Raw genomic sequence first — 15438 nt, forward strand, 5'->3', positions numbered from 1 at the left:
GTGTGCGCGCGGCCCGTTTAAGGCGGGTCGGTTTCTGTTTCGCTCCGCGGGGGCTGCGCGGCCGCCGCCATTATGGAGCCGCAGCCCGACAGCCTGGAGGGGTGGGTGGCCGTGCGCGACACCGCCTTCGCCGAGCCCCAGCCGCCGCGGCTCCGCTTCCTCGTGGCCTGGAACGGCGTGGAGGGCGCGTTCGCCGTGACCTGCCACGGCCGGGCGGAGGCGGCGGCGCAGGCCCCGCAGAGCTGGGCCGGCCTCTTCTCCGCGCCGGCTCTGCGCGGCGTCCACCGGCAGCTGTCGGCCGTATGCCCGCGCCTGGAGCCCGCGTTCCCCGCGCTGCCGCCCACGCTGCCCGGCGCGGCCGCGGCTGGCGGGCTGTGGGCAGTGCTGTTCCCTGGCGGCGCGGCGCCGGGCGAGGCCGAGGTGCAGGAGCTGTGCCGGGAGCTGGAGCGCTACCTGGGCTGGGCCTTGGAGCTCTGCGGCGGCCGGGTGGTGCTGGACGCGCTCTTCGCCGACGACCGGCGCCACGACGACGAGTACTTCGAGAGCCTGCACGAGCTCCGCGCCAAGGCCCTGCGCGGCCACCTGGCCCGGGCCAAGGAGGCCCTGCGGCGGGTACGGGCCCCGGGGCCGGGCGGGGGGACGGAGCGGGGCCTGCCCGAGGGAGCGCAGCGGCCCGGGGTTGTCCCTGAGGGGTCGGGGCGGGGGTGCTGCCCCTGCTCTCCCTGCGGGCAGAGGAAGGTTCCCCTCGGTATCGGGCACCTTCTCTGTTTAGTGCTGAGCCCAGTGCACAGGTGCGCCCACCCGAGCTGCTGCTTTGGTGCCTGTTGCTCACCTGGGAGTTGGCATGTGTGAGGCTGGTGGCCTCTGCAGCAAGAGCTTCAGTCACTCGGGTCAGGCTCGTGTTTGGGTAACGTGAGCAAGGGAGACAAAGTCACTAATATCATCTTGTTCAAAGTATTGTCTGACGCTCAGACGAGTGCTTACACAAACACTTTTTTGATCGTCTGGAAACAGCCAAGTCAACTTTAAGTACTGAATGTCATCAGCCTTTGTAAGCCCTACTTGATTAAGTGGGGAATAAGCCAGCTCCGGGTGGGCAGGCAGTATAAGACGTTGGGGTGCTTACTTAAGCTGCATGTGCTCCTACAAAAACACACTGCTAAAAATATCCAGCGCTGTTGTGCAATGGGTGGAATGGTAACTGAAGGGGAGAGTACAATCGTGCTCTAATTTCCTAAGCTCCATATGAAGGTCTTGGACTACTTGTTTGCAGAGATACCTATAACTGGGGGATTCTCAGTCAAGTTTTTTTTATTAAAACCAAACTTTGCCATGGACCTATAACAAATAGGTGTTTTGTATTCAGAGAAATTGTGTTATGCTTTTTAAGTGTCAAATTCTGGCCAATGATTGTATGAACAAGTGATGATATTAGTCCTTTCTCCCTGTAGTACCATAAGTTTCTTCCTGCTGTAGGTATGTTCCTCGTGTTTCTTCCTGCTGTAGTCGGCATGACTGTAAAGGGTGGGAGCTGGTAACACGGTTGCAATTAGGACATTGTTATGTTAAGGTATCTGTAACCCTTGTTTTAAGATCACCAGTGTGTTGCTGGTGTAGTTTTCTTGCAGTATCTGTTTGCAGTCTATTTCCTGGCAAAGGAAGCTGAACAGTGTTTTATGAAAGGGATCATACTTTGGAGGAAAGACAGTTGATGTTAGCCTTCTGTTTCCTATTTCAGTGTTTAACAGCTGTAACAACATCCCAGTTTTTAAAAAGACAATTTCAGTTTACATGAAGTTCATGTACAGTCTTGTCAACAAAAGCTAGAGTTTCCGTAACAGACTATAACAGTTCATGGCCCAGCTAGAAATGTTCCAGACACCATGCTCTTTTGCGAGCAGCACAAGCATGTATGGCCATGCGGCAGTTTGGGGTTTGGCGGTTAAGTATAACTTTGTGCCAGTTACTCTGCTATTTCCAACTATATTTTAGATATGGCTAAACATGCTATAGGGTGGTGGTGTATTCACAGGCCTAACAGGGACATAAATTCGTTAGATTGCAGTTTAGACCAAGTTATGTAAGATTCAGGAAATACAACCTACCCCTTCTGGCACTGAGCTAGCCTTAAGTATCAGAGCATCCTTCTTATCTTTTTCTATTCATGTTCTCAAATACTTCAGAATGAATTTCCTGGCCCAGAGGATGAAGAATGCAGGAGATACCAGTACAAGATGGATGAGAGTACTATTGTGTAAACACACTTTCTTGTGTGTGTGTTCAAAAACAATGGTAAAAATCCAAGAACAATACTGTTACAAGAACCAGATGAGTCATTTGGGCTAATTGTGATCCAGAATTTTATGAAAATAATATCACTTTGCGTAAAAGCAAGTCTTTTACTTCAAAACAGATGAAATGTCATACCATGACACCCCCCAAAAAGACCCCAAACCCTTGTAATGAGTCATTTTCTCATGAGTTGACTTTAAAGTTTCACTAATACTTTTCCTCTACTCACTGCTCCAGGAGCAGCATGGCCCTCACTACTTGCTTTGAGTATGGAAACCAGAAATTGAATAACTGTGTTTCTATTTGGTTTCAATAGTGGGGGGAAAGCAGACTGTTAAATTGCTGCAGGTGGGCCCCAGGACTGTGTCTGAGCTACCATGAGCTGCTGGAGGAGCCTTGGGGGCTGCAGAACTTCTGGGTCTGTCAGAAATGTTGCTGTTCAGGTCCCCTTGTTCCGGGCCTGGAGCGAGGATGGGTGTGAAATGCTCTTGAACTGACTTTTCACAGATTTTCCCTGGAGAAATGTCTCCACAGCTGGGAACTTTGCTCCTGCTCTCTTACCCAGACTCAGCTGGCAAGAGCAAAGGTGATGGTTTAATTTCAGTGCTCTTCAGTTGCAACACAATGAAGCTTATGTTTTTAATGCTTTTTGTTGTTTTAGCACTGAACACCCCCTGTGTCCTCCTCACAGAGCTGTTGAGCAAACGCTGTCCTGCCAGGAAGGTCTGTGCTTCCCTGAGCTCTGTTCCCTCAGCTGCCTCGCTCTATCCTGGCACGTGGAGTGCACCATTGTTTCTGCTACCCGCTGGCTTAAATTAGGAGCAGTACCTTAAATGAGGAGCAGTATATCAGAAAGGTGGTCATTCAGTGGAAAAATTACTTGTTAAAAAGTGTAACATCACTAGAACTGAGATTAGAATAAACTGTTATAAATATTGCCAATTTTAAAGGGACTTAGCTGCAGGGTATATCAGAAGTAGAAATCTGTTTCTGAGTTCTTATCTTTAAATGGCAAGTTGATTTTTCTGTGCCTGAAGTCAGAAATTCTAGATCCAGGAAATAATTTTGTATTAGCAGACATTTAGTAATTGTGGAAGCAATGCGAGAGCTAGTTCAGGAGTACCTTACTGGTCCTTCCAGTGTACTGGCTTCCCCAGTTTCCCATTTGTGTTTATAAAAAGCAGCAACCAAGTCATTTGTACACAGCTTTTAGAATTTCTGTGGTGGACGCCCTAGGCATGATTTTCCTTGCCGTCTCCCAGTGCAATATGCAGCAATTAGTGCCTTTACCAGTGTGGTGTTAATGATATTTGCAGTTAGGTGCAGTGGGAAGTCTTGCTTGTTCATCAGATGACAAAAGGCAGGTCTTTTCCACCAAAGCTCATCAGCAGTCAGCACATGTGAATGCAAAGCAGTCAAGTCTGATTTACCTTTTATCCCACTAGGTTCTTCAGCAGCATAAAAATGCTGACACAATGGTGGTTTTGATGAAGGTTTATGAAGAAGAAGATGAAGCTTATCAGGATTTGGTCACCATGGCAACACAATTCTACCAGTATTTACTGCAGCCCTTCAGAGATATGCGAGAGCTGGCGACACTGTACAAACTGGAAATCCTGGTAGGTCTGCCTTCCCAGGGTGAAAGGCCAGGTTGTATAGTAGGGCATCAGCTGCTCTCAGAGCAGCTCAAATCACTTAACATTCCCTGCCTCTATCTTTACCTCCTTTTTTCCCCTGCCAAGCCACCAAACATGAGTTAGTGCAGAACTACTCTTGGAGGATCTCAGGATCCAGTGTCCCACTTTTCCTCTAGTCTGAGGAATTAAAAAGAAAATGTTCCCAAGCTCCAACTGTCTGTGGTTTACTCTTGGGTAGGCTGAATTTATAGAGGTCTAAGTAGCCTTCATTGTGCCACCATCAGTTGGATGAGTTTGTGACACTGAGAATGCCATCCCCCTGCAATTCTGATGCACCAGGGTAGCTCAATCGTGGTGGTGGAACAGAAGGCAGAGGAGACCTTACCACACAAAGCAGTTTTCTATTGCTGCTACAAGCTTCTAGCAGTACGGATTAAAACATCAGTTGTCACTTCATTTAATTTTATGTGCATCTTAAACTGGAAGCACGTACTGAAAGTTAAGATGCCCCTGGAAAAGACAGCCATCTACTGTTTTGATTTTTCCTTAAATAGTCTGTTAAAATTAAGATGAGCTGTTCTCAAAAAGAGCAGAACAATTTTAAGGTTAGACTAAGGTTCTTAGATACTGAAGGTATAGATCTGTGAAGATAAAATATCTAGTATGCTGTACTGAAAATTAAAGTGACAATTGGAATGGATGAAACAGTTTGTTTCTGTATTAAAAACAAACAAACACCACCAAAAAACAACCCCAAAGGCTGTTTAGGCTCATTTGAAATTTAATTATTAAAAAATAAAATAATACTAGTTTTGTATCCACGTACACTTTGTGGACATGAAAATACTCTCTTCTGTTTCTTTATATATGTGTTCCTGTGTGAAAGAGCTGCCAAACTGGAGAACCTGACAGTGCAATGTGCTGTCAACACGTGGGGAAAAATAGAAGAGAACATTGCACGTAGAAGAGTGGTTTTGAGTTACTTTTAGTAACAAGTGAAAACACTTGTGTTGAACATTGTTTTTAAGATTACAGTTTAAAAATATTTTAAGAAATAAATTAATCCAAAGTTATATGTGAAGTCATGATTGGGGAGGAAAGGTTGGGAGGTGGCCCAGAGAATGAGGAACGGGCAATACACAGGCATGAGTGTGACAGGTGAGGGGAAGGTCACGTTTGCCCCCCATGCTCTGCTGTGCTTGGAGTGTCTCTTAAGTATAGCATGATGCAGGCTGCACCGCTGTGGTGACCAGTTGGTAACTGCGAATTTTGTCTCCTTGCAGAAGTCTTTACAGTATGATAATTTGGGGCCTAAAAGAGTAGCAGCTTTGCAGAAAGATGCTGAAGAATGGACTAAGCGAGCTGAAAATGCTGTGTGCTCCATTCAGGATATCACTGTGAACTACTTCAAGGAAACTGTAAAGGCTCTGGGAGGTAAATTGGAATGATTTACACAAAAGGTTGTGTAAATACTTAACTTAGGGGACTGAGAGTGCTTCTTACCACCTTTGCTGGTCTCTCTGCAGACCCTGAGGTTAGAATGAGTGTCCAACTTAAGAAAGAAGCATTTTATTCACTTCAGATTTTTATCTTTTAACTGATTTGGTTTACAACTTGCATTTGGCTCACATACAAACATTATCAAGACCTGAGATTTATGGCTGCAAACCTTGGAACAAAAACCATGCGCACTTCTAATGCTTGATATACAAGCCTTGAGGATTTCAGCATGTGAACTGAGTAGACTGTTGTGTAACTGTTAAAGCATGTTTCCATGGTACAATGATGTATTTTACTTACATATATAAAATTATAAATTCAACCTTTTAGTCTTGTAATTTCTAAAGAAGCTTCAGAAATTGTTTAATAGCATCAGCATTTTTAGTACTGCGGCTATAGTAGAAACAGACACAGACAGTTAGTACACCGCATTTCTTGTGTCTTATTGCAATGTTTTAATCTGCAGCAATGCACAAACAGATGGAACAAGATCAGGAAAGATTTGGTAAAACCACCTGGGCATCAGCTTTGCCACGACTAGAAAATCTGAAATGTATGTTGACTAAAGAAACCCTTCAGCATCTGAGAGCGAGAGAGTTGTGCCTGAAACAGAAGAGAACTGGCATTCGGAAAAACGTAAGACCCTGGAAAGCCTCCTTTCCTATCACTGTTCTGTGAAAGGTTGATCAAAACGTACCTAAGTGGTCATGAGAGCCAACTTTCAAAGTCTTTGTCTGTGAAACAGCTTAGGTTTTCAACATGGTTTTAAGCTGTAGAAAAATGCTTGTCTCCAGTTTTTAAAAATTGCTCCTGCACATACGATGACACTTAACAAAGGCTGAGATACATGCTTTTAAACATTTCCAAGTGTTATATTAGCATTTGTGATATTAACTTTTGAAATTGTTAGTTTTAGGGAGATAAAGACCAGATATTATTTTCAGAGGGTGGTCCAAAATAAAGACATTTAATTTTAATCTTCTCATCTTCTTGATTTGATGCCATCTAACTGCTGCTAGGGGTACCTGATATCTGTTTTCCAAGAGTAGTGTACTGCACCATATATCATTGTTTTTGGGAGCAGTATTATTTGCGCAGATTATATTCAAGTCTTTTCTGGTAGGTTTAAGGTAAAATTACAGTTCAGGTTAACAAGGTTCTCTGCTCCTCTGAGTTTCTGCTCTGAGCCATTTGTAGTATTTTGTTTCCATACCAAAGCACATACGTGGGTGCCAGTTAGGCCAGGCTCTGTACAGGTATTTGTGCATCTGTGCGTTTCATGTGTGTATGTTTTATTATTAATGCTTTTTATTTTCTATTTGGGACTGTGCAGTTGGAGAACCTCAGTGAACAAGAAGAGAACCTGACTCTAGTGGAGGAGCTGGAAATACAGTATTATGAAACGCAGCTGGAATTATATAATGTACAGCTGGAAGTATTGAAACATGAAGAATTGCTGCTTATTGTACAGTTGGACACTTTAAGGAGACAGATTAAAGGTAAGAATAAACAAATATTCAAGCGTGTATCCAGAACACAGGAGTGATGTAGCCTGCTCATCTTTCACTTAAAAAAAAGGGTGATTATCACTGCTCAGGGCTTGATAGTAGAAAGCATCATTGGAAAACTTTGATGGCATGGCACCATCTCATATTTTGTCTTCTGACTAATTAGACACTAATTTGATAACACAAGTTTAAAAAAAAGTCACATCGATAGGCCATCTTGACAACAACTGTGATATGTGCATGCACTGGTTTAGCATACGGAATAACTCTTATGGAAAATATTTAACTGCTCTCGTAGTTACCAGATCTTTGCGTGGAAATTCTGGATATTATGACCTGCTGAAATGGGTCTTGAAATTCATCACAAATCTGTTGTAATTTAACATGTAGAAATTACAAATACATCCTGTAATGAAAAAAAAGAAGTGATTATAGCTAGATGGTACTTGAGTACTGCTGTATGCCAGTTTAAGTGTCTCTGTGTAACATGTTTATGACCAAATTAGATACCAGTCTTGTTTATGCTTATTTGTGCTTTTGACTCCTCTGTTACTGTGTACGCTGTGAAGTAAACATTGCTTCTGCTTGTTGCATAATTAAAACCTGGTAAATAGTAAAATAAGTCACCCAGTGTTGATCAGAGCAGTCCTCAGTTTTCCAGGAAAACTCTAGTTGGTGAAGGTAGGAGTTAAAGCACAGAGAGACATTTGAAAGAGGAAGCTACATAATAACGAATGCTAAAAGCATAAATTTGATCCTGCAAAGCACCCCTGTGAGTAACATGACATGTTTGTGTAAGATTTTGAAGGACCAAGCTCTGCTCTGGAACATTACACTTCCTAATAACTAACTCACCGCTTTCAATGGCTTTTAAAATGTCATTAGTTCTTTAAATGTTTAAATAACTGTGGCAATTTTTGGGTTTTTAAAAAAATGCCAAATGCCTTTTTAGAGAAACAGGATGAAGTTGTTTACTATGATACTTGTGAAAATCCTGAGGAGCTCAAGGTCATTGAACAGACAATGGGACAACATTACGCTAACTTGTCAGAAATGACGATGCTGAGGCAGAAGACTAAGCAGTTGGAGACAAAGCGTGGGACTGTCTGTGCGAGGAGAGCCAACCTCAGGAACAAAAAAGTAAATGCAGTCCTGGAGATGTGCATTTTCTTTAGCTGATGTCTTGACTCATGAGGGATGGACAGGAATCAGCTAGGGAAGCTTTGGGTGGAGCGTGCAAGATGATACGTGACTTAGTGCCAAGGCCTCCAAACAGAAAGAGCGGCAGTGCGATTTTAAGCCAGTTTTATACTCCACTGTGTGGTGCAAGTGCATCTCTAGCTTATTAAGAGAGCACAAACTTACACGGGTGACCCTGGAGGTGTTCCCCTGTCAGCTAAACCTCAGCAGAGCCCTGCTGTGGCCAGCTGGAGCTGTGCCTTGCCAGCCTTTTACAAGGCAGCTGCAGTACAGGGGAAAACCTGGTCTGCAGTGAAGGAAGCTGTAGTGACAGGACAACCTATGCAGTGATACCTTTGAATGGGAGGGAGGGGAAAGTTTAACTGCTGCAGTTCTCTTTCCAGCCTCTCAGTTCTATGCAAAGGACTGGTTTTTTCTTTGTTTCCCATTCAGAGCAGAACACTAGAAAGGACAGAAGTGAGGTCACAGTTGACTCTCATGAACCTTCCCAGTGAGCTGAGCTTACCTGACACCTGCACAGATTGCTGGGGCAGGGAGCAGAATTTAAGCTCCAGTCTGTCTTGCCTTTTACCCCTCATTAGCCTGGACAAAATGGGAATGACACTGGAAATGTTTTGTGAGCTGTCATTATCTCTTGCTTGCAACTGCTTCCTCAGCAGACACTTCCTTTGCTTTTGTTTTCTTTCATTTAATTGCTGTCTATTGGTTATACAACACTAAAGCCAAATGCCAGATGATTTGCAAATGCTTACCCAGCCATCTGGATAATCCCCCTCTGCACAGTCACAAGTAGCGACTCCCAGAGAAAATATCAAAGGCTGCAGCTTCTTTGCGGCGCTTTGTTACTAACAGAAGGTATCCCTGTTAGGTATTAATTGTGCTTCCCATACCTTTGCTTCCCTGGCTTTTGTACTTGGGAGCTGTGGCAAATACGGGATGGGGAGAAGTAACTTTGTGTGTTTGTAATGCCCTGCTAGTTTCCCTCTTGCCTTCTTCCTCCATTCCTCATTCTCTCCAGCTGGTACCTGGGTGAAATTTCTTCAGAGCTTGTTGCTGCTTTTTTTTTATTTCTTTATTCTCCTTTTTTTTTTTTTTTTTTAACCTAAATGTCAGACAGAGGGATCAGTTCACACCTGGGTATGTTCCCTCTGCAGCGTGAATAGCCCCATCACTAATTAGGAGAACAAGCGATCCCATTTGCTTTAGCCATGAAGGAGTCCCACAGACTTCACCTTCAGGGTCTCACATCTGCCACTGATTGAGCTTAACCATCCCTCTTGGCACAGCCAAGCACTCGGCCTTGGTTGCTGTTTAGTGGCTTGTGCGCAGGAGTTAATGTCACAGATGGTGCACAGTAAATGTGAACTAACCAAGGGTTGTGTGAATTTTGCTGTTCTACCAGGATCAGTGTGAAGCAAGCCATCGGCAGAGACTGCAACAGGCAGAAGAGAGCAAAAAACGCTTCCAGCAGCATCACAGCATACAGATAGTGAGTACTGGGTAGCAGCCTTGAAGAATCTGGCAGCTGCTTGTTTTCACACACTAATGCTCGCTTGTGTTTAATGCAGAAGAGAGATAAACAAAAAGAAGAGGAGAAAAAGAAGAAAGCTTGGATAAGCCAAGAACGTCAGAAAACACTGGAGAGGCTGAAAACATTCAGGGAGGCAAGTACTGTGTGCTACAGTAGTCCTAAATGGTGTCAAAACACAGCATCAGAAAGTAGCCATAGCTCATGTGTGAGAGGCTACCATTTGGATAGGATTGTGTCTAATGAGTCAAGAGGATTAAATCCGCTAACAATATAGTTTCCAGGTGCAGAACCTGTTGTAAATAATACAAGTGAGGAAATAACTTCTTAAGAAATACCTTGATATTTGTTTAAATCCATTCAGGGTTGAATTTTCTGCTTGAATGGGTGAGTGGGACAGGTCTGTACTCTGTGGCTTTTTGTCTATTTGGGGTTGATGTTTTGGCCAGTCCAATGGAGATGTGACCTCCTGCCTTATGATCTGTTTTTCAGAAGTGTCCGGCTCATGTTGTTCTGAAAACGTCTCGTCCGCAGCCTTTCAGTCCCAAGCTGCCACGAAGCATCACCCAGCAGGCTGCAGTACCATCCCCTCCACCTTCGTCGAGAGCAAGGGCAGCTCCAGAGCAGCCGAAGAGCACCCTGCTGGTAGAAGCCAAAGAATCAAAAGCTCCACCTCAGAATTCCCCAGCAGATACACCTGTCCAGATTTTTGTTACTGCTGGTGACTCAGAGCAACAAAAGCTCAGTGAGGGACCGGTGGTCTCTCCATCTTCCCCACCACCACCACCTCCTCCACCCCCTCCTCTATTACCCCCTCCTCCCCCACCTCCACCCTTACCTCTCCAGTTGAAGACACCGCCAGCAATAGAGGATAAACCGCATCCCCTTAGCTCCTGTGGCCCCACGGAAAGTCCTGCACTGCACAAACAGGATGACTCGTCCGGGAGGTCTATAAATAATTGCATAGGTAAGAAGGCTCACGTCAACTAGTGTTCTTTATTTTTTTTGTTTCCTGTGCTTTTCTGTTCTCTCTCCCTCTGGTTCTGGGCAGGAATAGTGTGCAGTCTTACTCAAGAAATTGAAGCTCTTGGAAATCTTAGTCTAAGAAACCACATACAATAACACTGACCGTGACTCAGGATGCTAAATGAGTAACAATGATTTGTGTATCCCATTTGATACACGTCACTGGGTCCTGATACTCAAACTGTGTGACTTCACGTTTTTGGGAGGTGCTGTCAAATTGGACAGGTCAATCTTTTAGAACATATGAGGGCAAATCTCTGCTGGAATACTATGTTTTTTAAGTACAGCCTAGCAAGTTAGTTTAAGCTTAATCACAGCACTGTTAGTTCTGTGGAGATGTTAATTCCAGACCTGCATTTCTTGTGCTGTAATAGGTAGGAAGATATCAGAAGACATTCCAAGGGGAGGAGATTTATTCATGTTGTTTGGTGAGAAGCAACCTTTATTACTGTGTTTGTTCTTGCCACAATTTTGCAACTTTTGAACTAAATGTGGCATTTTGATTGAGGATTAATCACCTGTCGAGTCAGAAGACCACTGTGAGTGAATTTGTGGTTTTACTAAGGCCACACTTTAGTGTTTATGATTTATGTACTACAGAGCTATCAGTTGGGCTGCTTGCATTTCTAAGGTGTGCACATCTTGTGTCCACTTCAATTTGTTTGGTTTCTAAATAAAGGTTTCTTAAGAGAATTCATGTAGAATTCAACCAGGAGCTAAAAGGCAGTTGGATAGCTTTGGCATACAAACACTCTGTTACACCTCTGCTTTGTTAGCAAGATCACGCAGATGTAATTGAAGGCTGAACTTGGCAATTGAAATAGTAGTTTGAATGAGAATAGAGCTCAGCAGCCTCCCAAGGCTGCGCTGGTTACATCCTGCTAACAGGCTTATTTTTATCTCTAAAGCAAGCAGGTATTTTGACTATGTCAGGGAGACTGATCTAGGTTGGAAGGCAGCAATTTTTTATTGTCATTTTTCACAGTGGAGCTTATGCTCGAATGAAGCATGTCTTTAAATGTGGTACATTCCTTTTCCTTTTCAGACTATTCACAATACATTTAAGCAGCCTTTGTATCCCCTCAGTTAAGACGCAAACCATGGGCAGGAATACCAAGGAAAGTTCAGCATTTTCAGTTCTTCAAGGTGTGGGGAAGTACAGGCAGCTGGAGGGCTGGGGCGCCATTGAGTTCCTGTGACAAAGTGCTGTGTGTTTAGTGCACCAGTGCGTGGACTTCCCTGTGAGGTCCGTGGGGTAACTCCAGCACAGATACTCTGATTAACAACAGGAGTTGCACACCAGACTAGTCTGAGTGCAACTAGAACAGCCTTGCTAGTAGCTAGTATTTACTGTTATGCCATTCACAGCCTAACACTTTTCATTATTTTTTGGATAAGAAAAATCCTTTTTTGTTTATTGGAGAGATCTGATTGATCGTTTACACCATGAAAAAACCCAGCATATTAATTGCTGTAATAGTAATTGATAAAATTCTAATGCAGGAATTTACTGAAACAGCTTCATAAACAGGTTGGTTTTAATTACACATGTACCAATCATGTCTTTGCACATGAAAAGCCATGAGAGGTTCATATTCTGGTCTTGATAATATTGTCTGTAATGTGTTAATTTACTTTTCAAGGGGAACTTTAGTGAGACTAACAATTATAAGTCTTTTCCAGGCAGCCTATTTGATCAACGTTCTCGCTTGAAGGCTTTGTAAGACAACTTGGTGGATCTTTGCTTGATCCTTTTCTGGCATTTCAGTCTCCGAAGGTCCCACAGGATTTAGCAGAATGTTACATTTCAGGCGCCTGATGTTAATCACATAACATTCTGTGCACTGCGCATGGCAAAATTACTTCTAGCTGTGAGATACAGATGGTCGGAACCTGTGGCTGTAGGAGTCGACTGTTGTCCAGGGAAATTGCCTCCCTGTCTGGCAGACTGAAGCTGGCAATAAAGAATCCCACAGAAAGAGTAAAATCCAAATTACAGCGTGTATCAAGAGAACTAGTGGAAGCTCTCTCAGCATGGTGTCCTTTACGGTGTGAAGTTCAGAAACATACACCTGAGATTTAAATCGTGTTGTAAAATGGGAATTATTTTTTCAAGTCCATACAGAAACGCGGTGCCTGCCCGCCTGCTTAGGGCCTGATCTGGATCCCACTGCCTTCAGTGGTGCAGTTTCAGCCCTTCTACTCATATCCTTTCATTTTTCTCTTGGCTGAGCAAAAATGCAATTGACAGTCTCAGCAGGCATCTGAGCAAATGAACAGGAATGGTGGATTGTTTCTAATACAGAATACAAGAGGTGTTTTTTTTGGTTCAGTGAAATTTTTTTGAAAGCCCATAAAGTTGTAATGAAAAAGAAGCGCCCTCCTTTGTGTATAATTCCCTCCTCAGAGCACAACCTTGTATAATTACGAAAAGGCATTGGATTCTCAATTCAAGATGTAAAAGCTTTAACTATTTTTTAAAAGCAATTCCAGAGCCTGGTGTTGCAGAAGCTTGACACAGTCCATGCCAGAACAGGCCATTCTTCCTGTCTAGCAAAGATGAAGAGCCCTGAACACTTGGGTAGGGCTTTATACCTCCAGGTGTGGTTGCCTTGTTCTTTCTTCTGGTAACAATAGATTTATCTGTTGCAGGTTCCATGGATGAGGTTTTGGCTTCTCTAAAACGCGGTGAAGTTCATCTTCGCAAGGTGGAACAGCCAAATCCGTATGCCTCTGTAAAAGACAACATCCTCGCTGCCATAAGGCAAGGAGTTAAACTGAGAAAAGTGAATCGGGACACTGAGAAAGATGTCAGTAAAGGATCTGCTAATGAGCTAGAGAGAAGCATTAAGGCAGCCATGCAGAGAATTAAGAACGTGTCTGCTGATTCTGAAGAAGAGGAGAACAATGAGCAGAATGCTGGAGAGTGGGACAGCTAACCAGTGCTCCTCTGAGCAGACTTACTGACTGGAACAGAGCGTCTCAGTTTGCACGTTTTAGAAAATTGTCCCTTTCAAAATGAAGGAACGTTGTGATTGTGTGTGTTCTTCTCGTAGTCCAAAATGCCTTGTAAAGTAAAAAAAAATCCTATTGGTCTTCTCTAGGAGCTACAGATTCTTATTTTTGCATGAGAAATCATACTCCAAATTATGATTGCATTCATAGGTATTTCTGGCTCAACTATGTGGAGTTTTCACATCTGAAGACAGCTAAAATGCTGGATTGAAACATACGTGATTTAGGTTGTTACTATACAGTAGGTAATGCATTCACAACGAGGTTTAAGGAGTGAAAAACAAACTGAAAATCTATTTTGTCAGATAAAAGTAGAGCCAAATATGTAGTGATAGAGGCAGACCAGAGAACTGAGCATAATCTGGAGCCTTTCATTCCTACCTCCGTTGTCCAGAAAATTCTTTAACACTTTGCTTGTCTAATACAGCTCACTCTCAAATAACTACATGGGTACTTCACTTATCATTATGTTATAAAGCGTGCACTTATGAATGGGCTTCATAATGCTGATTGGGAAAAATAGCATCAAGTTTGAAATAAACCCTACTGTAGTAATTACTGAAACGTTTACTTTTTAGCTGGAAGCTCAAATATAGAGGATTTTTAGATGCTATATGTTTTTCATACATCTACATTTACAATGAACTGTTGGCATGAAAGGAGGAGCCAAAATATTGTAAATCGTGTTTTCTGGGATCTGGCCCTGTAATACAGAGCTGCATTTCTCCACTGAGAACATCAATACATGTTTATAGCTGCTCTCATGAATTTAAATTACCTGATAGCCTTATTTGCAATGTGCCTGGAACCTGACTATTTAAAGATTCAGCTATATTCAGTTTAGAGACTGTTTCTGTTTTAGGTAGATAGTGACAAAAAACGATTTAAAGTTTCTTTTGGAGTTTTTACTGACCCTTAATAAAAATATATCCTGACAGAATAAGTGAATTCAGTGTACTGTCATTTTAGGATACTGCTGTGAGGTAAGTGTTATGTACACCACAGTACAGTTTTTTGATAGCAAGTGGCAGCCATACAGCAACTGCACTCTCACTGACAGTATATGTAAATGCCCTTATTTTCTCAAATATTTATGAGTTGTAATGTGGTAACAGAATTGCAAATACACTGCTTTAATTCCCTGTTTTGCTGCAGAGCAGCAGATCTGTTTCATCAACACACTAAGTATGCACGCAATGGTTTTCATGTGAGAAGCAACGGCTAGGAGTTCATTTGGTTTTTTACTGTTTCAGCACCTACTGCTGTTTGGACATCAGAAAACGACTTTTAGTTTTGTCCCCTGCAATCAAACCAAGTGGAGACACAAGCAGGAGCGGAGCAGGTGAGTTCTGACTCAACACTTGCGGGGTGCTGTCTGCAGAGAGGAGCTGGTGGGCAGGACACACCGCCCCGGAGCCCAGCCTGGGTGAAACAGAGCGGGGACCAGGGGGAATTTATTTCACATTCAGACTGGAACTGAGGACAATCTGGTCCTGGAGAGCGCAGATCTCTTCCCCAGCAGAGGGAGGGCAGAGGGGCTGGGGCTGAGAGCTGCCCTCTTGCACGCTGTGCCCTTTAGCCGTGTGGTTATTTAAAGCTGAACTAAAGGGCACCGAGGCCCAGCTGCCGTCTCGGGGCTGGTGCCTCCTGCCAAATGGCAGCTCAGAGTCCAAGGCAAAGCCCTTTGCTGTTCTATTACTGTGGTTAAATTCCCAGCTACAGTGCTAGGAAG

General features: G+C 43.5%; 1 protein-coding gene across 10 annotated transcripts in view; it reads left to right on the plus strand.

The window, feature by feature from the left end:
- Positions 1–15438, plus strand: part of WHAMM (WASP homolog associated with actin, golgi membranes and microtubules) — a 26507-nt gene continuing 11069 nt past the window's right edge. For 4 of the 10 annotated variants that reach the window (XR_010475327.1, XR_010475328.1, XR_010475329.1 and 1 more), the window contains exons 1-11: positions 2–612; positions 3738–3911; positions 5213–5363; positions 5896–6065; positions 6763–6928; positions 7890–8077; positions 9540–9626; positions 9706–9801; positions 10158–10632; positions 13344–13455; positions 14960–15048. Coding sequence is in view for 2 of the 10 variants with exons in the window: in XM_065076470.1 (XP_064932542.1) it covers positions 73–612; positions 3738–3911; positions 5213–5363; positions 5896–6065; positions 6763–6928; positions 7890–8077; positions 9540–9626; positions 9706–9801; positions 10158–10632; positions 13344–13455; positions 14960–15048 (2248 nt within the window). In the remaining 8 variants the exon portion in view is untranslated. Of the gene's footprint in view, positions 613–3737; positions 3912–5212; positions 5364–5895; positions 6066–6762; positions 6929–7889; positions 8078–9539; positions 9627–9705; positions 9802–10157; positions 10633–13343; positions 14650–14959; positions 15049–15438 lie in introns of those variants that run through there. The other 6 variants (XR_010475331.1, XR_010475332.1, XR_010475333.1 and 3 more) reach the window with 4 other exon arrangements.

Source organism: Columba livia, chromosome 11 (genome assembly GCF_036013475.1).
Source record: "Columba livia isolate bColLiv1 breed racing homer chromosome 11, bColLiv1.pat.W.v2, whole genome shotgun sequence".
NCBI classification, from domain to species: domain Eukaryota; kingdom Metazoa; phylum Chordata; class Aves; order Columbiformes; family Columbidae; genus Columba; species Columba livia.